Source organism: Mytilus californianus, unplaced genomic scaffold (assembly GCF_021869535.1).
Source record: "Mytilus californianus isolate M0D057914Y unplaced genomic scaffold, xbMytCali1.0.p SCAF_7, whole genome shotgun sequence".
NCBI classification, from domain to species: domain Eukaryota; kingdom Metazoa; phylum Mollusca; class Bivalvia; order Mytilida; family Mytilidae; genus Mytilus; species Mytilus californianus.
The window spans coordinates 52,385,668-52,410,864 of NW_026262723.1; the positions used below are offsets into that span (position 1 = coordinate 52,385,668).

General features: G+C 32.4%; 2 protein-coding genes across 3 annotated transcripts in view; one reads left to right on the forward strand and one right to left on the reverse strand.

Moving 5' to 3' along the window:
* Window positions 1-1,365: 1,365 nt before the first annotated feature.
* On the forward strand, window positions 1,366-15,331 carry LOC127707639 (Fanconi anemia core complex-associated protein 24-like). Its single transcript, XM_052212276.1, has 6 exons — window positions 1,366-1,542; window positions 3,355-3,491; window positions 11,103-11,255; window positions 12,472-12,616; window positions 14,222-14,253; window positions 15,020-15,331. Exons 1-6 carry the CDS (start codon window positions 1,434-1,436, stop codon window positions 15,086-15,088), a joined length of 645 nt encoding a protein of 214 aa, XP_052068236.1. The 5' UTR covers window positions 1,366-1,433; the 3' UTR covers window positions 15,089-15,331.
* Window positions 15,332-20,353: 5,022 nt separating this feature from the next.
* The window catches only part of LOC127707638 (dual specificity mitogen-activated protein kinase kinase 6-like), a 38,182-nt gene continuing 33,338 nt past the window's right edge, over window positions 20,354-25,197 (reverse strand). For both annotated transcript variants that reach the window (XM_052212275.1, XM_052212274.1), the window contains exon 9: window positions 20,354-24,416. In XM_052212275.1, coding sequence (XP_052068235.1) covers window positions 24,266-24,416 — 151 coding nt within the window. In that variant the 3' untranslated portion in view covers window positions 20,354-24,265. The remainder of the gene's footprint in view (window positions 24,417-25,197) is intronic.

The window sequence follows — 25,197 nt, forward strand, 5'->3', positions numbered from 1 at the left end:
GAAAAAATTTTGGACTTACATAATAATTAAACATAAAAATACTGATTATAATGATATTACTGAAATTAAACAAGATGGCAAACTCCTAACAGATCCACTACAAACAGCTGGTGCAGTTAACACACAATTTCGATGTATATTCACACCGGCAACCAATATCTCCCATACATAATTTGTCAAATAAACACTTTTACAAAACTTAAACCCAAACAAGGCAAGCAGGACCAGATGAAATTAAACCAAGATGTTTAAAAGAACTTTCACATGAAATTGCACCGATACTTACCATCATCTTTGAGAAGTCAGTTAAAACAGGTATTGTTCCAGATGACATTACTTCAATTCATAGATGATTTTTCACTTAACATGGAAAACGGTAAACAAACAGATATTTTGGTCATGTATTTCTCAAAAGCATTTGAAAAAGTTTCATGTTCTCTTCTAAATTAACAAACTTCAGGGATACAGTGGGAATTAAATTTGTGGATACAAAATTTCTTAAGCAATCGCAAGCAGACATTACTTTTAGAGGGGAAAAATTCTGAGTATGGCACTCTAAGCTTTCTAAGGAGGAACCTGAATATTACTGAGCTCAACATCCATTAAAGAGTAGGCATACAAGTTCTAAGTAAGACCATCACTAGAGTATGCTTGCTCTGTTTGGGACACTTACTTACAACAAGACATATATAGCATTGAAAATAGTTGAAAGGAGGCGGATGCCCGTTTTGTAAACGGCAACAAATACGGAAACACCTCAAGCGTTTGTAACACGTTACAACACCTTGAATAGCGCAATTTCTCTCAGTGACAGAAGAAAAGATTCGCAATTGGTAATGCTATATAAGATTAAACACGAAAAGGTTGCATCTAGACTGCCCCTGGTTGCATGAATACCTAAAAACGGCAATAAATTATTTCCACAATAAAGACAACAAGACATTCAAATTCGAACAGTTTCCAAATTCCATCCTGAAAAACACAGTACAGATTTTTTTTCCCGAGATTAATAACCGACTGCAGCAAACTAACCGATAACTTCATAAATTGCACATCGGTAGACTCTTTCAAACTCTTCAATTTCAAAAACATCAATATTAAACTCAACTATTCACATCAAACTAATTGTACATTTGTATTTCTCATTTTTCCCCTACTTTTAATTTGTAAATATATTAATCTATGTCTTGTTGTAAGTTATCCTCCTGTGACATAATCTTCAATTTGTTGAAGGCGGTCACTATATGGTAGAAGTAAAAGGAGACGAAGTAACTAGAAGATCTGGTACGAGTTTTCTTCGGACCGAGTTAACCATATTCCCGGTCCCAGCATATTATCCTTAATTTCCTTCCCCCTTACTTCTATTCCCCTGATTTTTCCGGGAAACTTGAAAACAACAACAATACAAACAAACATTTTTAATGACAAACTGAATGTCACATTTAACTCAAACTCCAATCAAAACTGGCATAAATGTTCCGATTGGTCATTTGATAGTAAATCCGAAATGGAAAAATTCAGATTTATCAACGACTTTGCAAAGTATGTAATAATTTATTTTTAACAGGTCAGGAATAACCACCAATTGGTGGATTATACCTCAATTGACGTATAATCCACCAATTGACATATATTGGTATAGACCAATTGACGTATAATGCAAGTTTTTTGTTATAAAATGCTAGTGTGAGATAGGAGCATCATTTTGCAGCTTACAACCTATTTTATGACCATTATTGAGTCCTCCGAAAGTTTCAGTTTTGTCAAAGCCTGCTGCATCTCTTGAGAATGCATGTGTACAACAATTCTTTTGTTGAAACATCTACTATTGACCATGATTGACTTTTAATAATGAAAGTCAAGTATTAACAAAGAACTCCATTCACCTGTGGAGTTGTACTCATAATCACATGACTGCAGACAGTATTGTTGATGTCCATTGACAGGTGATTTAAGTGGTAAATTTGCCAATCAAGAATTGACAAGATAACAATAGAAGAAACTGCAAATACAATTATTGATTAAATGCAATATGTATTGTCACTATACTAAACTAGGAATGTTTGACATGTTTTCATACAATAATATGGTTTTAAGAAAACAATGCTCCATTTTGGTTGAATAATTTGCTTTGAAAAACAAAGAATTATACGTCAATTGGTCTATACCATTATATGTCAATTGGTGGATTATACATCAATTGAGGTATAATCCACCAATTGGTAGTTATTCCTGACCTGTTTAAGTAGCTGCGGAACCGTAGCTCCTATGGTCCTTGTGATATTTTTTTATCATGGTCTGCAAATTGTCAAAAAATACCATAAGGACCATAAGAGCTTCGATCACGCAGATAGTATTTAAGCCATACGTTCCAATCAGTTACGCAGTTTAAATCACCAATTGTGCAGATTCTTTTGTCCATGTCAATCAAAACAGTTTGCTACCTTTATTATACGAGGGGATCTTCTCAAACATCTTTCCGAACTTTATTTATTTTGACACCTACACGAACAAAAAAAATGCATAGCTGATATCCAGTTAAGTTTATGTAATATTCGGAAACTTAAAATTCATTTAATGAATATAAACAGTTAGTGATGATGTTGCCTGAAAATTAGGATGAGAACAATATTTTTGTTATTGTTGTTGTGCAGGCATGCAGTAATGCAGCTTTTTACTTTTTCCTTATAGGATTATTGCCCTTAAATGATGATTTTAATCAATTTTTGGCATTATAGTTATTTTGAAAACTGTAGTAATAGAAACATTTGTAGAAACTTTGAATAGCAAAAATGATCCACAAGCATGACAAGACCAGATCTACAAATAAGTCAACATTGTTGGTCGTCTTTTTATAGAAGTTTAATATTTCCTTTAAATGACCATGATGACAATATTTATCAATTTTGGGTTTTCTTGTCTATTATCTTGAAAACTATAATAGATAGATAGAAACTTTATAAGCAAAAATGACGAGCAGGACAAGATCTGCAATATTTCAAGATTCCCGAAATTGTTAATCACTTCTTGATTGGAGTTATTGCCTTTTAATGATGATTTTTACCCATTTTTGCATTTTTTGGGAAAACTTTGGTGAATAAAAAAAATTGTATACAGCAAAAGTGATCAGCATGACAAGATCATCAAAAAAATTGTGTAGTCCTGAATTATATTCTAGACTACAATATTGGATAGTGGTGCAAAAATGTATCCTGGTTAGTGACACAAGCTCTTTAGAGCCTCTATTTTTTATTCTTTTGTATTGAAAAAAAAAAAAACTTTTGACATCAAAATATCTAATATGATCTACATATATTTATCAAAGGGTACATTGCATCTCATTACTAATTTCAGGCAGTATTCAAGTTTTGTATGATGACAACTTGGGTATGGTAGATTTTTACCCATCACCAAATACTGGAGTTGTGTACATCACAGAAGCTGAACTTGTCTCAAACAGTTATAGGAGAAGATTGGCAAAGCTAAGAAAGGTAAAAACAAGTAACCTCAACAGTTATAGGGCCTTGTGATCTATTGCCATCTATTTGTGTCTGTCGTCTGTAACCTTTTCTTCAAAAAATCTTCTCTGAAACTACTCAATGAATTGAAAAAAATTGTGTCTGCTTTATCTACAGGATGTCTACTTTATATTTGTGATTTTTGTCCAGGTTGATTAACCAATATAGCCACTGTGACTAAAAAATTCCTCTGAAATGTTGATTTCTAGCTCACCTGGTCCAAAGGGCCAAGGGAGCTATTCTCATCACTTGGCATCTATTCATTGTCGTTATTGGTCTTATATGACAATTTTTACAATTTTTTTAAAAAATTTTATACGACCGCAAAAAAATTTTGCGGTCGTATATTGGTATGACGACGGCGTCGTCGTCTTCCAAAGACACATTGGTTTTCGCACTCTAACTTTAGTTTAAGTAAATGGATCTCTATGAAATTTTACCATAAGTTTCAATACCACAAAAGGAAGGTTGGGATTGATTTTGGGGGTTATGGTACTAACAGTTAAGGAATTAGGGGCCAAAAAGGGGCCAAAAATAAGCATTTTTGTAACTTCCAGACATAACTTGTGTGTTAGTGTATGGATCTCTCTGACATTGTACCACAAGGTTCCATATCACAAAGGGAATGCTGGGATTGATTTTGGGGGTAATTACCTCAAAATTTTAGGAATTAGGGCAATGTAGGGGCCAAAAAATGGGCAAAAAACAAGCATTTTTCTAGTTTCATGATAATAACTTGTGTGTAAGAGTATGGATCTTTCTGAAATTGTTCTACAAGGTTCCATATCACAAAGGGAAAGCTGGAATTGAGTTTGGGGGTAATTGCCCATAACGTGTAGGAATAAGGGACCAAAAAGGGGCCAAAAATAAGCATTTTTGTAACTTCCAGACATAACTTGTGTGTTAGTGTATGGATCTCTCTGAAATTGTACTGCAAGGTACCATACCACAAAGGAAAGGCTGGGATTGATATTGGGGGTAATTGCCTCAAAATTTTAGGAATTAGGGACCAAAAAGGGGAAAAAAACAAGCATTTTTCTAGTTTCAGGACAATAACTTGTGTGTAAGTGTATGGATCTTTATGAAATTGTACTACAAGGTTCCATATCACAAAGGGAAAGCTGGGTTTGAGTTTGGGGGTAATTGCCCTAAACGTTTAGGAATTTGGGGCCAAAAAGGGGCCTAAAAACAAGCATTTTTCTAGTTTCCAGACAATAATTTGTTCAAGTGTATGGATCTCTCTGAAATTGTACTGCAAGGTACCATACCACAAAGGGAAGGCTTGGATTGAGTTTGGGGTTGATGAATCATAAGGGGTTCAAAAAATTTGGGGGAGGGATTTTTTTTCCCTTTTTTTCCTTTTTTTTTCTTTAAAATTTTCCATTTTAAATTGGTTATTTCTGATTTATATATAAAAGCAAATAATAAAGATACGGTTTGAATAGGTAAATTAAAAATGTTTAAGTTCTTAGACCACATTCATTCTGTGTCAGAAACCTATGCTGTGTCAAATATTTAATCACAATCCAAATTCAGTGCTGTATTAAGCATGAATGTTGTGTCCATACTTGCCCCAACTGTTCAGGGTTTCTACCTCTGCGGTCGTATCAAGCTGCGCCCAGCGGAGCATTTTATTGCCTGTTATCTTGAAAACTATTATAGATAGATGGAATTTTTAAATAGCACAAAAGACCAGTAAGACATGATCTTCAAAAAGGTCAACTTGGCCGAAATTGTCACCCCTAAAATGACAATTTTTACAAATTTTTTGTGTTTTTATACGAACAAGTATAATGGTATGATGTCATCGTCGTCTGCATTACCGTCCGAATACACATTGGTTTCCGGACAATAACTTTAGTTTAAGTGAATGGATCTTTATGAAATTTTTTCAGAAGGTTCAATACCACAAAAGGAAGGTTGGGATGGATTTTGGGGATGATGGTCCCAACCGTTTAGGAATAAGGGGCCCGAATAGGGGCCCAAAACAAGCATTTTTCTAGTTTCCAGACAATAACTTGTGTTCAAGTGTATGGATCTCTCTGAAATTGTACTGCAAGGTACCATACCACAAAGGGAAGGCTTGGATTGAGTTTGGGGTTGATGAATCATAAGGGGTTCAAAAAATTTGGGGGAGGGATTTTTTTTCCCTTTTTTTCCTTTTTTTTTCTTTAAAATTTTCCATTTTAAATTGGTTATTTCTGATTTATATATAAAAGCAAATAATAAAGATACGGTTTGAATAGGTAAATTAAAAATGTTTAAGTTCTTAGACCACATTCATTCTGTGTCAGAAACCTATGCTGTGTCAAATATTTAATCACAATCCAAATTCAGTGCTGTATTAAGCATGAATGTTGTGTCCATACTTGCCCCAACTGTTCAGGGTTTCTACCTCTGCGGTCGTATCAAGCTGCGCCCAGCGGAGCATTTTATTGCCTGTTATCTTGAAAACTATTATAGATAGATGGAATTTTTAAATAGCACAAAAGACCAGTAAGACATGATCTTCAAAAAGGTCAACTTGGCCGAAATTGTCACCCCTAAAATGACAATTTTTACAAATTTTTTGTGTTTTTATACGAACAAGTATAATGGTATGATGTCATCGTCGTCTGCATTACCGTCCGAATACACATTGGTTTCCGGACAATAACTTTAGTTTAAGTGAATGGATCTTTATGAAATTTTTTCAGAAGGTTCAATACCACAAAAGGAAGGTTGGGATGGATTTTGGGGATGATGGTCCCAACCGTTTAGGAATAAGGGGCCCGAATAGGGGCCCAAAACAAGCATTTTTCTAGTTTCCAGACAATAACTTGTGTTCAAGTGTATGGATCTCTCTGAAATTGTACTGCAAGGTACCATACCACAAAGGGAAGGCTTGGATTGAGTTTGGGGTTGATGAATCATAAGGGGGTTCAAAAAATTTGGGGGAGGGATTTTTTTTCCCTTTTTTTCCTTTTTTTTTCTTTAAAATTTTCCATTTTAAATTGGTTATTTCTGATTTATATATAAAAGCAAATAATAAAGATACGGTTTGAATAGGTAAATTAAAAATGTTTAAGTTCTTAGACCACATTCATTCTGTGTCAGAAACCTATGCTGTGTCAAATATTTAATCACAATCCAAATTCAGTGCTGTATTAAGCATGAATGTTGTGTCCATACTTGCCCCAACTGTTCAGGGTTTCTACCTCTGCGGTCGTATCAAGCTGCGCCCAGCGGAGCATTTTATTGCCTGTTATCTTGAAAACTATTATAGATAGATGGAATTTTTAAATAGCACAAAAGATCAGTAAGACATGATCTTCAAAAAGGTCAACTTGGCCGAAATTGTCACCCCTAAAATGACAATTTGTACAAATTTTTTGTGTTTTTATACGACCAAGTATAATGGTATGATGTCATCGTCGTCTGCATTACCGTCCGAAGACACATTGGTTTCCGGACAATAACTTTAGTTTAAGTGAATGGATCTTTATGAAATTTTTTCAGAAGGTTCAATACCACAAAAGGAAGGTTGGGATTGATTTTGGAGATGATGGTCCCAACCGTTTAGGAATTAGGGGCCCGAATAGGGGCCCAAAACAAGCATTTTTCTAGTTTCAGGATAATAACTTGTGTATAAGTATTTTGATTGCTCTGAAATTGTACCACAATGATTAATACCACTAGTAGAAGGTTGGGATTCATTTTAGGGGTTATGGGGCTAACAAGGGGCCAAAAACAAGCATTTTTCTAGTTTCCAGACAATAACTTGTTTGTAAGCGTATGGATCTCTCTGACATTGTAACACAAGGTTCCATATAACAAAGGGAAGGCTGGGATTGAGTTTGGGGTTAATTGCCCTAAACATGTAGGAATTAGGGGCCAAAAAAGGGCCAAAAACAAGCATTTTTCTAGTTTCCAGACAATAACTTGTGTGTAAGTGTATGGATCTCTCTGAAATTGTACTACAAGGTTCCATACTACAAAGGAAAGGCTGGGATTGAGTTTTGGGGTTATTGCTCCAAGGGGGGTTTCAAAAAGTTGGGGGGGGGGGGGAATTTTTTTCCCAATTTTTTTTAAGGGATTCATATTTTTTTTTCAAAATTTTTAAAACTTTCGAATTTTTGTAAAGTTTCAAGAAGAAATCTTCAATTGCACAGTATTGCGCAATGGATTTATAAGATCTTTGACCACATTTATTTTGTGTCAGAAACCTATATTATGTCAAAAATTTGATTACAATCCAAATTCAGACAGTATCAAGCTTGAATATTGTGTCCAAATTTGCCCCATCTGTTCAGGGTTCGACCTCTGTGGTCGTATCAGGCTGCGCTCAGCGAAGCATTTTATTAAAAACTATTATAGATAGATTGCAATTTGAAAAGCAAAGATGATCAGCAAGACAAGATCTACTATTGAGTCAGCATGGATGAATTTTTCAGCCAACTCCTTATATGAGTTATTTCCCTTTAATGAAGATTTTTATCACTTTGTTTTGCGTTTTTGCCTGTTATCTTGAAAACTGTTAGAGGTAAATAAAAACTTCATAAAGCAAACATGATCAGCAAGACAAGATCTGCATGATAGATGAAATTGTCAGTTGTCTTCTTATAGGAGTTATTGCCCTTAAATGACAACTATTTTTACCATTTTTGTGTTTTTTCAAAAACTTTAGAAGATAGAGAGAAAATGTAAACAGAAAAATGATTAGCAAAATAAGATCAACTAAAAAGAGATTTAAGTTATGAATTATATTCTAGTCATAAATGTTGGAGATTGGTCATTGTTAAAGATGCCACATTGACTAAGGTGAGTGACATAGGCTCTTTAGAGCCTTGAGTTAATTCTTTTGGTAAGTTCTTGGCTATTTCTTTAAAAACGTTAGTAGAAATCGCAAAAGTGATCAAGATGACATGTTCTAATTACGCTAAAAATTTCAGAAAAATCAGAGTGTGATACAGGCAAGTGAGGTCTCTTAAGATTGCATGTTTACAACAGACAAAAAGAAAACCTTTTCAGCTCTCTTCCCTATATGTTGCCATGTGAGCTATTTCCATCATTTTCATCTGTTGTGGCCCACTGTCATCTCCCAACGTCATAGATTAAAAAAAATAGATGAATTATAATCTTTATTTAAAATAGATAACTACATTGGTCACAACTGATCTTCCTAAGGGTGCTAAAAAAATACAAATTAAAAAAGTAATAAGAATTAATAGAATGATTCATTCATATATGTAGTGTAAGATATCTTATTTATTGTTCATTGCAGTTTAAGTTATTGGCTTTTGATAATTAGAGCATGGGTGCAGTTCCACTAAAGAATGTGTCGCATACGATGGAAGATGACCTCTGACCTTGACCTTCTTCAGAACTGTTTACATCCCCACCCTAAACCAAATATATTCTGAACTGCCATGACAAGACCTTTTAAGTGCACTATAGATTTAGTATGTGGTGAGTTTTGGGGGGTCATACACCACCCGCCTCATATCATCAATTGTTTAACATATAGAAAACAGTGACGATTCCCCCCTCCCATTAATCAAGTAGATATTTTTTTTTGCCATGACAGTACCTAAATTTGGGCCTTGGTGGTTGAGTGGTCTAAGTAGTCAAACTACTGTATCACTAGCCTGTCAACACTGAGGTTGTGAGTTGGAATCCCACACTTGGCAGGTGTGCTAGACTCCAATCTTCATTGACTAGGATTGTCAGTTTTCCTACCACGGTGGTTTCCCCCAGCTTCCCCCACCAATAAAAACAACTGACTGCCACGAAATAGCACAATAGTGCTGAAAGTGGCGTTAAACACCAATCAATCAATTAGTACCTAAATTTGTTTGTAAGGCTGTTCCTTTACAGGAGTGACTTTTAAACATGACGGGGAGAAATTACTTTAGTTCACTAAAACAGTTCCACCGAGTTTTTGTTTCATTTGAATACCCCATTTATTACCACAGAAAAGAATTTCATCACTTTAGACAAAACTATAACATTTTTATTTAGTGCTATTCATTGTTTGAACATATTTCATATTCTTCAATGTCAAAGCCTTCCTGGATTTTACAAGTGACGTATACTGTCATCTCTATTAAAACGTCACATCTTTCATACTACACTTGGCTTTAATCCATCAAAATGCATCATTAGTTCTCACCATGGATAATAAAATAGTAGCAAAATTAAAACTTTATGCATTTGTTGGTCTTTTAGAGATATGTGATATTTGTGAGAAAACTGAAGGCAAGGTAGAGTGGAGCCTTAGATCCTATTGAAAGGTCACATTAAAATGTTACAGTTGATTGGAAATAAAAACAGGGCATTGTGGCATAGCATCATTATTTAATACATGACTGGAATCATTGAATGTATTAATAAATTAATGCATTTGATTATAATTTATTTGAAAATCATGTCAGTTATAATAAATATTTCAAGTACCCGAAAATAATTGCTCTAATTTGTTATTTCAAATTAAAATTTACTTTTTGATTATCCTCATTTGCAAACACATCACCTATTCAGATTTTTATCTAATTTATCATCCTAAATCAATTCTATTTCACATAGTGAAGAGATTGGGCAGGATTGGACCAGGTTACAGCTGACATTCAATTACAAACAGTTGAATTCAATATTTTGTTTTATAACAGACATGAAGACACATTAATATGACAGGGGAGATAACAAAAACTAATTATCAGTATATCTTTTGTTTTATATTATAGGCTAACAACAAACATTTTTGTCCCCCGCATAACGCATTGCGGGGGACATAGAAATACCTCCGTCCGTCTGTGTGTCCGTCCATCCGGTCTTGTTAGCGCTCTCGCAGCTACAATTTGTGCCAAATTTTTATAAAATTTATACTATAGGTTAATATCAGCAATATCTTGGACAAATTCTATTATGGTCGAGGATCGACTTTTTTTTAAAGAGTTATGCCCTTTGGAAATATTAAATTTATGGAAAATGGCCTCGTTAGCGCTCTCACAGGTACAATTCTTGCCAGATTTTCATAAAACTTATACTATAGGTTAATATCAGCAATATCTCAGACAAGTTATATAATGGTGGACGATCGACTTCTTTTTAAAGAGTTATGCCCCTTGGAAATATTCAATTTATGGAAAATGGCCTCGTAAGCACTTTCATGGGTTCAATTCCTGCCAGATTTTTATAAAACTTATACTATAGGTTAATATCAGCAGTATCTCTGTCAAGTTCTATAACGATCGACTTTTTTTAAAAGAGTTATACCCCTTGGAAATATAAAATATGTGCAATGCTGGGGACATTGGAACTCTGTTTTTTTATACCTATTGTTGTAATAGAGAGAGGAACATGTATCAGTAGTGGTAAACATTTAAGACATCTATCATTCATATATAAAAAAAAAAACCAAACAAACACCAGCGAATCGATATACTACAGCTACTAAAACAAAATCTGTTGTGATAGGAGAGGAGAGAGAATAACTAGTAGTTTGTGTATAAATATAAAAACAAGATAGCTTGTAATTGGAGAGAAAACTTCAACCAGTTGTCAGTATTTGCTAGTAGTTAGACCTTTTTATTTGTACTATTTCAGGCCAATAAGATACCTATTGTTGTGATCGGAGAAAGAACTGGAACTAGCAGTCAGTATTTTTGTCCCCTTCAGAAGTTCTGTGTCATGGAACTTGGATTTTCATTGATCCCAGTCCCTTCACAGAAGGAGGCAGGAACATTTCTAGCTCAAATGGTTAGTATAAATACCAGAATAGTGTTAATTTCTGCCAACATGAAAGTGTTCCTGTTTACTTGAATTTTTTATGCTATAGTTTCAACTTTTACCTGTTTTCATATTTAAAAGATTTTGTTCCAAATTATCTCAGACACTGAAAATATTTGGTATTGGGTTTTCTCCCTATCAAGATTAAATGAATTGGTCCTGGGACACAGTTGTCATCCTTTTATTTTAGTTGTCTACAAATAGAGTCCCTAGTGTGGACAGTGTATAACTTGCAAATTTTTTTCATATACCCTCCAAATTTATTCCTTTATATTTTATGCAAAAAAATAGTAAGTAGGGGGATGAAATAACATGTAAAAAAAATTTGGGGCATGAATTTTTAGGTAAAGTAGTGATTTGTTCCAGTTTGAAAAGGTCAAAAATTAGTATGTCTGAAGCTGTCAAACTGTATTACAGACCCCCTTAACATAAAATTGTCCATATTTTAAGTTAGAGCCGATAGACTTTTCTATAATTTTGATATAATTTGTCCCAAAAGTAGTACACTACATTGTCAAAATCCTTTTTGGATAGAGCAGGTGCGATATTTTTTTTGTCTTAAAGAAATGCACTCCAAAATAACGGTGTTCTCAGTCCAATTGTAACATAAGGTTTTCATTACAATTGTTTGAAAGAACAAACATAGTTTATTAAGTTTAAGTTAAATTGATGTCTTTTATGAAATATATATTTTTTTTTTATTGCTACACAATATGAATGAAAGCTACTATTGTTGAAAATTTGCTCCTTTTAAGTAATATCCTGGACCAATAAATGCATAACATGTATGTTTACTTTTATAAATTGTTACTTGGATGGAGAGTTGTCTCATTGGCACTCATACCACATCTTCCTATATCTATGATAATATTTTCACTGGTAGTAAGTATGAACTACTGTAAATTCAGAAATTATTGCGTGCATTTATTATTGCGATTTTGTCATTTTAGACTAAAATGCGATTCTAATTTTTGCGATATTGAGACCAATCCTGTTTAATTCATATAAGATATTTCAAAATGCGAGTTTAAATTATTGCGATTATAACCCTGTCGCATTTTTCGCAATAATAAAAACATCGCAATAATTTCTGAATTTACAGTAAATAATTTTGCACTGTTATAACATTTAAAATGTTTGAATTAAAAGTTTTCAAATGAGAACTTGTGTGTTTTGGATGTTTCAGGTCCATGTTGAAGGACACAAGGAGGCCAACCCATTTACCAGAAAGAAGAGATCAGCACCTTTAGATCAGGCTTTGTTAGCTTCTGTTAAATCTATACCTAAACTAGGAGAAGTCAAATCTAGAATGTTATTAGAAAAGTTTGGAAGTAAGTGTTAGAATATGGTATACTTAAATTACCGGTAATAGATTTTAATGATATTACAAGACATCTACAAAATCAGAGACATGTGAATTTTATTATTTTGTTTATTTAGAAATTAACATATTAAAATAATAAAGTACATGTTAAAGGAAATAATTAAATGGCTTTTGTCAAGTGTATTTAATTTTATTTAGATTTTCATGGACTAAATTTAGTGAGTTTTAAATGATTTTGGTTTATTTCAGTTGTGTTGAAATGCGTTGTTTTTTCTAATTCGTCTATTTAAAAAAAAGTGGATTGGGGGGATGGGCTGTAGAAGTTTGAATGTTTTGTAAATTTTTAGGCATACTTTACCTTTTCTTATATTGCCTTAGTAGCCAGCTCATCTTGAATGTGGGTGGTCCTTGGTCTGATCAAACCAAAGAGTTGGAAATTGGTATTTGCTGCTTATCTGCTTAGGAGTGCTGCAAAAGTTGTTGACTGGGAGTCAAAATATTGTATCCAGGTAAAGTGACATGTCTTCTTGCTGACCTAATTAACCCTGTGAATTAGCACTTAAAATTTTGACCTGCTCTGTCCATTTAGGATAGAGTTTATATTCATATCAAATTAGCGGTAACATGATCTCATCCTGAATATGCATATGGATGTGGAACAGTCAACAATCCCTCTATTTCATAAGTGAAAATTTCCTAAAACCTTAACTAAATTCTTTCATAGATACAAAGATTTGGTTTGGAAGATTGCATGTATCTGTACAAACTGTGATATTGTTAATAGAGCTCTTTAATTAGGGAGGAAGACTTTAGAAATGAATATGCCGAGCTTGTAAAATAAATAACCATACCCAAGACAGGGTGAAAATGAATTTTATTCTGCAACACAAAATGTAGCCATCTACAGGAAATTGTGTACAAAATCAAAAGTAATTAAATAAATTACCTTGCCTAAAAACAGTTGAAATTGTATATTTTGTTTGTGAATCCTCCTGTCCCACTAGAAGATCAAATGGTTGTCTGTCTACTTATATTTTGAATGTACAGGGTCATCCACCATTTTATGACAGTTGTTTTTTTGGTTAATACCAATTTGATGAGTCTAGCCTTTTCCAACTGATTTTTACAGTTTTTTCTTATGCTGTACTGTTACACCACAAGGTTGTGGAGAGGGTTTGACACTCACAAACAGTTTAACCCCGCCACATTCTTTATGTGCCTATCCCAAGCCAGGAGCATGTATCCAGTGATTGTCATTGGTTGCTGTCTGTCATATTTGTTTTCCATTTATTGTTTAAGCATAAAGAAGGCAGTTGAGTTTGGAATTCTATACTGTATGGATTTTGCTAATTGTTGAAAGTCGTTTGGTGAATGCAGTTATTCACATCTTGTCCTTTTGGGCATTTGTGGATAGTTTTCTCATCTCTTTATTTTCAACATGACAAAAATCTTTTTTAATCTTTTTTATCTTGACAACAAGGTCCAAAGAACATGAAAGAAAACTTGAACCACTGTCTAGGAGAGTATCCAATCTTGCACTTGAAGGATTCCCACATCCTACTTAGTCATTAATGCATTATATGGTTGTTCATTCTTAATATCTCATTTTCAGGTCTCCATGCTATAAGTAAAGCATCTATTCAGGTGAGTACATTTTCTCTAAAATCGTTTTAACTTAGTATTGAAATACTGTGGATTCATTATAATTTGTGGAATACCAATTTGGTGGATCTCATGGGTATAGATAAACCAAAAATTTAAAGGTTCAATGAGGTTCAAATTTTCTATAGGCCTGGGTGCAGACTATTGCAAAACCATGAAAATCAAATATCTTTTAAAATACAAATTTTCCTCCATCCACAAAAATTGGTATCCATGAAAATACATGAATCCACAGTAGGATAGTTGTCCCAAATATTGTTACTTATGTTCCAGTTATAAAACCAAAGTGGTAACCATTGTAAAAAAAAATTTTTAGTGTCAAGAGATATTTTCCTAGCATTGTTAATTTGGTGTTGATAAGGCTACACGTATGGACACCAGTAGAGAACGTACTAGGGTTACATTAGACCCAAAATGGATTAAAATTGTAAGAACCTCTAAATCAATTAAAGCAAATATACTAAGTGCCAATAGAAAAGCACCATAAAATGTTTTTAACAAAAAAAACCTTGAAAATGTATGCATCTGATGGTACCTTAGTACCATAAAGAACAACACTACACAAATGAAAAAATGTTAAATAATAGATATTACATTAAACCAATGTAGCAAGTGTCATAATTTGAAAGAATGTATATATGAATAATAAAGTTGACGTTCACAGGGAGCATGCTCCATCAAACAAGAATTCAAGAAATGATGCATTGAAAAATTGACATATTTACAATATTTGTTAAACTTCTTTCAGGAATTGACAACTGTTGTTGGAAAAGCTAGTGCTGAACATATAAGGACTTTCCTAGGTAATCCATCCTAAATGTCACATTTTGCTGTCTAGCAGTAGCTTGTTCAGAAAATATTTATCCAGATCAATCAAGAGCACAAGTACACAACAGTAATTATTGTTACAAATACCAAAGACTGAATACATAGGCAGTGTGGAAAGTTCTAAAGAGCTTGAAGAAAGAGCTTTGAAGTAAAAGTAAACATTAAAAAGAACTTACAGTGAATGTTTGATAATAAGAATGCTTCAAAATGTTAACATTATCAAAAATAAAAATTTGATTTTACAAAGTTTAAAGTTTATTTGCAAAGAAAGGATGTACATTGTTCGTGGAGTGGAGAAAACCTTAAGATGTCCTCTGTATCTACATTTTACAGTTTACATGTGGTTTCTTTGTTTTAATAATAAGAATTGATTATGCAATACTTAACTATTGATATCAATGTTTTTACAAAATGTTAGATTTAAGTGGGCTTCCCAAGGTGGGTAGGTGGAAAAAATAAAATCCACATGAATTGTTGAGTAAGTTCATAAGATAATATGATAGAAAGGTTTGGTGTTAACCATGACCATACCAATTTTCGTGGGTATATAAAGTTAAAAACGAATGTAAATGTTCAATGAAGTACACATTTTTTATAGGCTACTATGCAAACATTAGCAACACCATAAAAACGAATATCGACATAAATACATTCACAAAAATTGGTACCCATGAAAATAAAATAATCCACAGTATACAATTTATCCAATTTTAAACATAAAATTTGCATAAAAAAATGAACCCACAGTAGCTTTACTGGCTAATTGTTTGTTTTATAAAAAAAATCAGTTGTGCTGTTACAATACTTTCCCAGATTAGGGGAGGGTTGAGTACTAACACGTATGTTTAACCCTACCACATTCTATATGTGCCTGTCCCAATTCATGAGTCTGTAATTCAGAGTTGTCCTCGGTTGCTGTCTGCCATACTTGTTTTATGTTTTTATCATAGATTAGGCTGTTGTATGGTTTTTTTTCGTCTGATCTGTTTCACATACAATGACCTATAGTTGCTTAAATCCACATGATTTTTTACTCCAATGGATAGTTATCTCATCGGCAATCATGCCACATCTCCTTATTTCTATGAAGTAGTATAAGAGAGGTTTATTTGGATATAAAAAGCATTGCCGTAGCCACTGGAAAATAAATTGTAAGCAGAGAGTGCTTCCCCCAGAAGCTGAACGATTATAATAAAATTCTTATTGAAAAAAAAAATGCTTATTAAAATTAGTTATAAGCTACACTGGTGCTATGCCACTGAAAAGTTATTATGATGACATTTGTTAAAATGATTTAGAAATTAATAGAGTTTTTACATTGTTAAACAGTAAGTTTTTTCTGTTATAACATGCATCAGAATCAATGCATTTCAGTTTCTATGAGAATAATGGCTCTGCTACCTCGTAGTCTTTATTGAGTGACATTGGAATCTGACCAGTCCAGCTTAAGCTTGTTTCAGAGTCTATCAATTGATACAGCTACTTTTCAATCATTTCCTTCATCAAGATTTTCTATACCTTTAAATAGAACTATTTATGAATAAAAGGAAATGTTTAAAAAAACAGCAATCTAGCTATACAAAAAAATCCAAGACATCTTAAGGTCAAAATATGGCCTTGAACAATCATCAAGACAAGTGTCTAAACACCATGTCAAGGTCAAAATGGCCCCCAGAATAGAAAATCTGTGGAAAATTAAAGTCTACATGTATCAAAAAGCTCCAACCGTCATATAATTCCGTTAAGGAAAAAAGGATTCAGAGATGACAGAGAGAGGACTACTGATGGGATTCCTAACTTAGGACAGGCACATGAACATCTGGCAGTTAAACTATTTGTAGTAAGATTTATATTTCAAAGAGTTGTAGACCTGGAGGCTTCATACTTTGTATACAGATGCCTTATGTTACGTAGTTTTCATCTGTCATATGTCTATTGTCCTTGACCTCAATTTCATGGTTCAATGAATGCCTGAAAAAAGTGTAGTTTTTTAGTTATATGAATATCCCACTTATTATGAGTAAACATTTAGGTTCAGTCTGTGGTTAAATTTTTTTTAGACATCAATAACTTTGTCCAACCTTCATGGAATTTTATGAAATTTAGACAGAAGCTTGTTTATGACCAAAATACAGTATCCAGAGCAAAATTTTGAAAATATTTATTTTCATTTTCCCGTATTTTACTGATAAATGGACTTGCTTTTTTTACAGATCAACATTCAGGCTCAGTCTGAGGTTGAAGTTTTTTAGTCAACAATAACTTTGTCAAACCTTCATTGAATTTTATGAAATTTGGACAGAAACTTGATAATGACCAAAATACATTATCCAGAGTGAAATTTTGAAAATGTTTGTTTTCATTTTTCCGTATTTAACTGATAAATGGACTTTGTTTTTTTTTTAAGTTAACAAGTAGATACAGGCTGGGGTTAAAGTTTGTTACACATCAGTTACTTTGTCAAACCTTCTTAGAATTTTATGAAACTTTGGCAGAAGCTTTTTTATTATTAAGAAATAATGTCTGAAGCAAACCTTTGAAAATATATTTTTCTCATTTTCAGTATTTTTCTGATAGATGGATGTTTTTCACTGTTAACATTTACAGACAGTCTGGGATTAAATTTTTTTGACATGATACATTTGTAAACCTTCATGGATTGTTATGAAATTCGGACAGAAGCTAATCTTCAAGACCAAGAAATAGCATCTAAAGAATAAGTTTGAATTTATTTTATATTCTGTATTTTCCTAAATGGACTCACTTTTAAGTCAACATTACACTTTTACACTGACAGCTGCAATAGCAGGGGAGACACAGGGTTCCCATGATTTTTTAGAATACTTTAAGCAATAGGTCAACTGTTATATGATTGCACACGTCTGTCTTGCAGGATTCATCTAACCTTGACCTTATTTTAGGTTTAATTGTCAATATTAAGTTTTCATGGTTTTGTCTGTTACTTGTACACTATAAGTAATAGGTCAACTATATGTGGTGTATGTAATGATTGTAATGTGTACATGTCTGTCTGACTTGGTTTATCTGACCTTGACCTCATTTTCATGGATAATGATAAATTTATGTGATTCTTGTGGTAAAACTTTATCTTTAGGACTATCAACAAAAAATAAATCATGAATAGTAAAGCAGGCGAGACATGTCAGCGGGTACACTCTTGTTAAAGGGATGATACACCCCCCCCCTTTAAAAAAAACAAAAAGACAAGTGCAAGCAAGACCGAATAAACAATAGCTGTATAAAATAAATGGGGAATGTGTCCATGGGACACAGATGATGCCCCTGCTTGCATATAAAGTTATAAAGTGACATAACTGAAGAACGGTAAAAGTGACACTACCCAAATTTGTACTTCATCTGAGTTTTGTGGTAATAAGCATTGTGTATAAGTTTCATAACATTTGGTTGAGGCAAACTTAAGTTTAATAGAGAACAGAAATGAAAAATTCAGCAATTTACCATTTGTAAATGGCATGACTCTAGAACCCTAAAAGTGACGTCACCAAAATTCACGCTTGAAACGATTTTGTGGTAATAAGCAGTGTGTATAAGTTTCATAACATTTGGTAGAGGCAAACTTAAGTAAGAACAGAAATGAAAAATTCAGCAATTTTTCCATTTGTAAAGGGGCATAACTCTAGAACGGTAAAAGTGACGCCACCAAAATTCAAATTTGATCTTTGTTTTGTGGTAATAAGCATCATGTATAAGTCTCATAACATTTGGTTAAGGCAAACTAAAGTTAAAGAACAGAAACGAAAAATTCAGCAATTTTTCCATTTGTAAAGGCTCATAACTCTAGAACGATTAAAGTGACGCCACCAAAATTCAAACTTGATCTGTGTTTTGTGGTAATTAGCATTGTGTATAATTTGGTTGAGGCAAACTAAAGTTAGAGAACGGAAACCGACTTTGGGACGTATGGATGTACAGATGGACAAGGGTAAAACTTGATGTCCCCTCAGCTACGGCGGGGGCATAAAAATGCTCATAGTTACTGAATGATAGCTCAAATTACTGGTACTTATCCTAATGAAAATCATGCTGTCTTACACTAATATTGGTGGCTGTTTTCTTAAACCCCAAACCAAGATAGTTGTTCCACAAGACTGCACACGCCTAAATGTATTTATCATGATTAAATTTTATGTTGAAAGTCTTTGACATCAAAGTTTTACAATTAATTAACTTTGACCACCAATGAACCATGCAAATGAGGTCAGGGACAGAAGCACACTGCCAGATGGATATTAAAACCTTACAATCATTCCATACAATTGACCTATAGTATCTAAACTTGACATCCATGAAAGGAGATTGATCCATGATGGGAGGTTGAGGTCATGTGAACCTTGTCTTAAAGACATGCACACCTTGCAAGGATCTTATATACCAAATACAGTTGTCTTATTACTCATTACATTGTATAAGCAAGAAAATCACATGACAAAAGCTAGAGTTTTTGAAGCAGCCGATGAACCATAAAAATGAGGTCGAAAACAATGGACATAAGCCAGAGGCAAAGATCTGGCATCTGTATACAAGATTTGAAGTATCCAGAACTTCTATCTTCTGAAACGTAATTTTTTCTTCATATAGTTTATGCTGCTGCCAATTGAAATTAGTAAACCTATCACATCTTGCATTCTTTTGTCACTGGTTAGACAAAAAGGATAATAGGAATTATAATATCCCATGATATTCCTGGCTCCATATTGTATGGAGATTACAATAGGTGTCAGACCACCAATTCACCCAATTCAATTTAGAACATATGTAAAAGTAGCCCTTCCCTGACAAAAATAGTGCTTTTGATGTCATTGTTTGCTTAAACTAACAACCAAATTTGCAGAAATGAAACTTTTGATGAAAAAGAAATATATGTAGGCCATTTTGAGCCAAAATTTTACTTGTCCATGATTTTGCAAAGAAAATTGAGGATTAATGCGCTCATAGTATACTTATTTAAGATTTCCAGAAAGCCATTGGTTATTTTTAGTAGTAGTTTAGTTTCGAACAGTGGTGTTTCATTACAAGACTATAAACATTGGTTGAAAATTGGCATATAGAAAGGTGATACATGTACAATTCAGAATATACCTGGTTTCTATGAAGTTAAACTTAAGGTAAAATATTTAGAAAGCAGTGATAATTGAAAAATTTGGTTGATAATATAGTTTTGAATTGGTGATCTGACACCAATAGGCAACACAATATAAACTCTAACATCATCTCTGTTCATTGTTTTTATTTATTCTTTAATATAGTGAATTCCTTTTATACAAATAAATGGTTTGCTCAAATATCAACAACATATATCAACGTATGGGAGTATAAAATATAACCATGCTCCAGATCACAAGCTTCTCCTGAGATATGAGCACAATAAATAACAATCATCGCTCCCTCTCACTCATAACAATAACATTTCTCTCAAGGCATACTCTCACTCACGTCTATAGTGAATCAAACCCTATCGTGGTCACAATAAATAAACAATTGACTCAGACTCACAAGGAATCTTATAATAATATGAATGGTTATTTACAAGAAATTCTAAAAGTGATATTACAATTAAAATGAAATAAAAAAAATTTGTCATGACCAAAACTAAAAGTCTTCCTAAAACTACATATCAATTTTAACATTTGACGATACTTCATTACATGTCATTCAATTTAAATAAAGCATAATTAATATTTGATATTAAATACATATGCAATACTTTGAAATGTCAAATGTAGACATTTCCAGAAATCCAAGTTTTATGCAAAATGAACATATATTAAATATAATTTTACATTTTTTTTGGCAAACTATATGACATCAATAATGACTATGAATCTTAAATAATTGTTTAAACCAACTGCTTAAATACTTGGTATGTCAATATTTTAATGAATTAGAAGATAAAAATATTAACTAATATATAACTCTTAGTTCTATACAATGTATATACCAAACAAGAGAATAATAAAACGTTTTCAATTACTGGTTAGAAGGTGTTTTCACATCCTTAGCATCTGCAAAGAATAAAACACAATTCAGTCACTCTGTTATGTGTATCTATGCTAAAGAAATGATTTCAGGTGAATATTTTTCATGAAACAAATGAAGATGGATTTCTTTCTACACATGGCCCTAAAAATATAGAAACAATCAGGAATGTCAATAACATACCATGAATAATCTCTACAGAGATACAATGTATCAGTAACTGGGAGTATGCCAATGGAACTGTTTCTAATAATAGGGTAATATCTATATAATCATTCAGTCCTACTTTGGCAAATTTCAGAATTTCAAAACTGTTGACCTGTTTCAAAACCACTGAGATTTAAAAAGGTAAAATATTTGTGTAATTGTTTATGTGATTTGGTTTAACTATTCACACAAGTAATCAACTAGTAGTCATGTATTTTAAATTAATATATCATTGTTTTCAATTATGTTTATTTTTAAATTGATGACATTATTTTAAATGGATGGAACTCTTTAAAATTATGAATAAATAAAATACAAATAAAATATTTGACTTTGTGAAATGACAATAATGTTAAAAGTGCTAAATATAAAATATACCAAACCTAGAACTTAATGAAGTGTAAACAGAATCTGTTCATTTTTCTTGAATGCTAAAAGTAATTTTTTTTAGCTTTGTATGTTAATTTGCATTAATTGATGGTTTAAAGGTCAGGTTGTCTTAATAAAAATAGGAACTATTTCATGCACTTTGCATATAAAATCTTACATAAAAACTGTATCTACAAAATCTATACAAAAATTTATTCTAATTAACATTAAAATATTTACTTATTTAAGTATAACTAGAAAACTAGAGGCTCCAAAGAGCCTATATTGGTCAGGGCTATTCCATTAAAATGTATGTGGGAGGGTAGGAAGGGACTTTCAAAATATCCCTACAACCAAGAACCATTTTTTAGATAATTTTACATAATGGTAATAGACGCATACTGAATAAAGACCCATGACCCACATTCAATAATTAAACTTCCCTTCCTACCCTCCCACATACAATTTAATGGAATAGCCCTCACCTGCGATCTTTGCCTGTACTTTAATAATTGTCCTATTTGACCCATACAGCCATCAAACTATTTTGGCTTCACTTAATCTCCTGTAAAACTCTGTGGATCCCAAAAAGGATATACATAGACCATTCTTATCAAAATTGAGTTTCCCGTTAAGTGATTGAGGGTACTCACTCAATAATTATGTATAAACTTCATTTGTCTTTTGCTTTTATAAGGTCCTTAAAAATTCAATAAAATTCGTTCAGGAACCAGGTTTAGATAATTAGCCCACAACCCTGCCTAATTCAGCTGGTTTGAAGAATGTCATTCAATGAAGCTGTAACCAAACTTCTGTCACTTGCAACCTTTGAACTTCCAAAATGCTGTAAATCTTTTTGGAACCCCATTCTAGACAAATCTTAGCAAGGATTCTGATGCAGTGGTTTCAAAGGATAAAATCTATACCACCACTGACAGCAAATGATTGCAATAACTCACAAGGCCTTTTGTCAGGAGAGCTTAAAGTATTTAAAAAAATTGCTATAAATTAATTAACTCATAATTTTGTATTTTTAAGTTCATTGCTGTCTTCCAACAAAAATCTAATTTTATCATGATTTCTTAAATATCTAAAACACAACAACAACAGTATAGAAAATATTTACCTCCCTAAATATATTAATTATAAATAATCATACCAAACACATTTCATTATCACAGTTGAAACTTAATATTTATTTACTGGTCACCAACCGTAACAATGGGAGGAAACCAGTATTCTTCAAATCCTTAGTGTTCTCAGTTTAAAAAAAAAGTATGTAAAACCAGTACAATAAATGTGATTACTTCTGTAACATATCATGTTAATGGCTCTTAATCTAAAAATTAAAAAAAACAATTAACTGACAAGGTATACTTAGATTCTATGACAGCATGCAAAGGATCAACTTTCTCTTTCATATTTTAGAAATAATTTAAACTTGTGAACCTTATATCAATCTTATCCGTATAATACCTGGCAAGTTTAGAAGTAGATTTATGCACAATGTTATTACAACTTCTGAACTTAATATTATTAACAATTAGGTGAACAAAATAAAATTCAAAAATGTGGGCAAGGGAAGGTAACTCTATTGTATCATGCCTTACATTTTCAAATGACAGAAATTTGTTGTTAAACAAAGAAATAAAATTTAACTAGGATCAATGCATACTGGTGCGAAATTCTTTCTTTAACCCATGTTCTTAATTTCTTTTTATTTGTTAACTTTGTTCATTCACATAAGTATTCTAGTCACATTGTAAACAAATATGATTAATTCTATAGCTATTATATCTGACAAATTTATAAATAGCAAAATGGGTCTTCTGAAAAAAAATGAGTAAAGGACTGGCAAATTAATAAACACTGTGCATTACATAACTTTTATCAAAAAGGTTTAACTTATTTAAATGGCAGTTTTAACTTGAATTCTATTCATCTTCAAGAATGTCTTACAAAACTCAAATGTTAATGAAACTTCTATGCCCCAATTGTAAAGCTAGAACATTACATCAAAAGCCCTACAACTGGTCACCAATTTTCTTGCAAATTTTTTATTTGTATTTAGAAAAATGAAAGCTGTGAAAACAAGGTTACTCAGTGAACAGATATTTTCAGGTAACTTTATCGCAATTCTGCCAGAAAAAAATATCTTCAACAGCCTAGCAATTTTGCAACAATCTTAGTACCCACTTGAAAGAAATCCAGTGATTAGTTTCTTGGCCACACTTGTAATTTAAAAATAAAAGCTGTCATCTCAGCAGTTTTTTTAAATTGAAAAAGTAGGGAATAAATATACTTATAAACACAGAAAGAATGCTTCACTATATAGAAGTAAGTAAACAAATTAAGTGCATTCAACTACCAAAATACCATTTTTGAAAGGAAGACTTTTCATCTTTCATTGCATACATAAAATATATATAAAAATATGTAGAAAAGATATTTTTAAAGCACTGAATGAAAAACAGTTAATGGGGATGATATCTTCTCAAATTTTCCTTCCATCCATCTCTTTCTCCAGGCTCAGCTTCATGCACACGCCACAAAAGTCTAAAGACAGTCTTCATTAACTTGGTTGTTCATTTAAATCGCCATATTTTTCAAACACTCCTTCTACATATTTGGTTAAATCAAAGTCTGTGGTTTCACCCTTTTTAACAAATGGATGTTCTAACAGTTCAGTATAATTGGCCCTTTGCTGTACATCTTTATGTAAACTGCAAACACAATAAATCAAATCATATCATTTTTCATGTATTTGAATTTTACTAGTTGTAAATACATTTATTCATAATTTATTATGACTGGATTTGCTATATGCATTTTTCTTTAATGTTTGATAGTTCTTTTTTATATTAAATAATGTAGCTTAATGAGTCAACACTGTTGAGAGGTTGAAAATAGATAAGACCATGGATCTTCCTTAATGATGCTTTAGAAATCAGTATTTAACCCTTTCATTGCAGGGGTTGTAATATTACAGCCTGTAGTCAAAATATGCTTTTATGACTCAAATGGCACTCCATACTTTCAGGTTGGTTGTTTGATATTGATTTAAAATTCATTCAACAACTATTTATTATGATGCAGTTTAAGCCCAATTCAAACTTGAAGAAATTGAAACCAGAGGAAAATGGCAATTTTGGAGTGGTTGCTCTCTTCTATCTGGCTCATGCAGTACAGAGGTCTGGAAATTCCAAAAACAATGTAAAACCTCATGAATATATCTTCAGACTGTATATAATTTAGATATGCTTTGGGTACAACTACATCCAGTTGCAGGTCAAGGTAAAGCCAAAAATTTAGTCTTAGATACATTTTTTTATTAGTTGTTATTGGCTATGAACTAGCTTTCAGTAACTGTGAGTTCTCTCTGTACTTGTTTCTTTTGTGTTTTTGTTAGTTTTTTTTGTGTGTTTTGAATTAATCTGATAAGTTAAGCCCTTTTCAACTGATTTTTATAGTTTGATCTGATGTTGTACTGTTACAACACTGTCC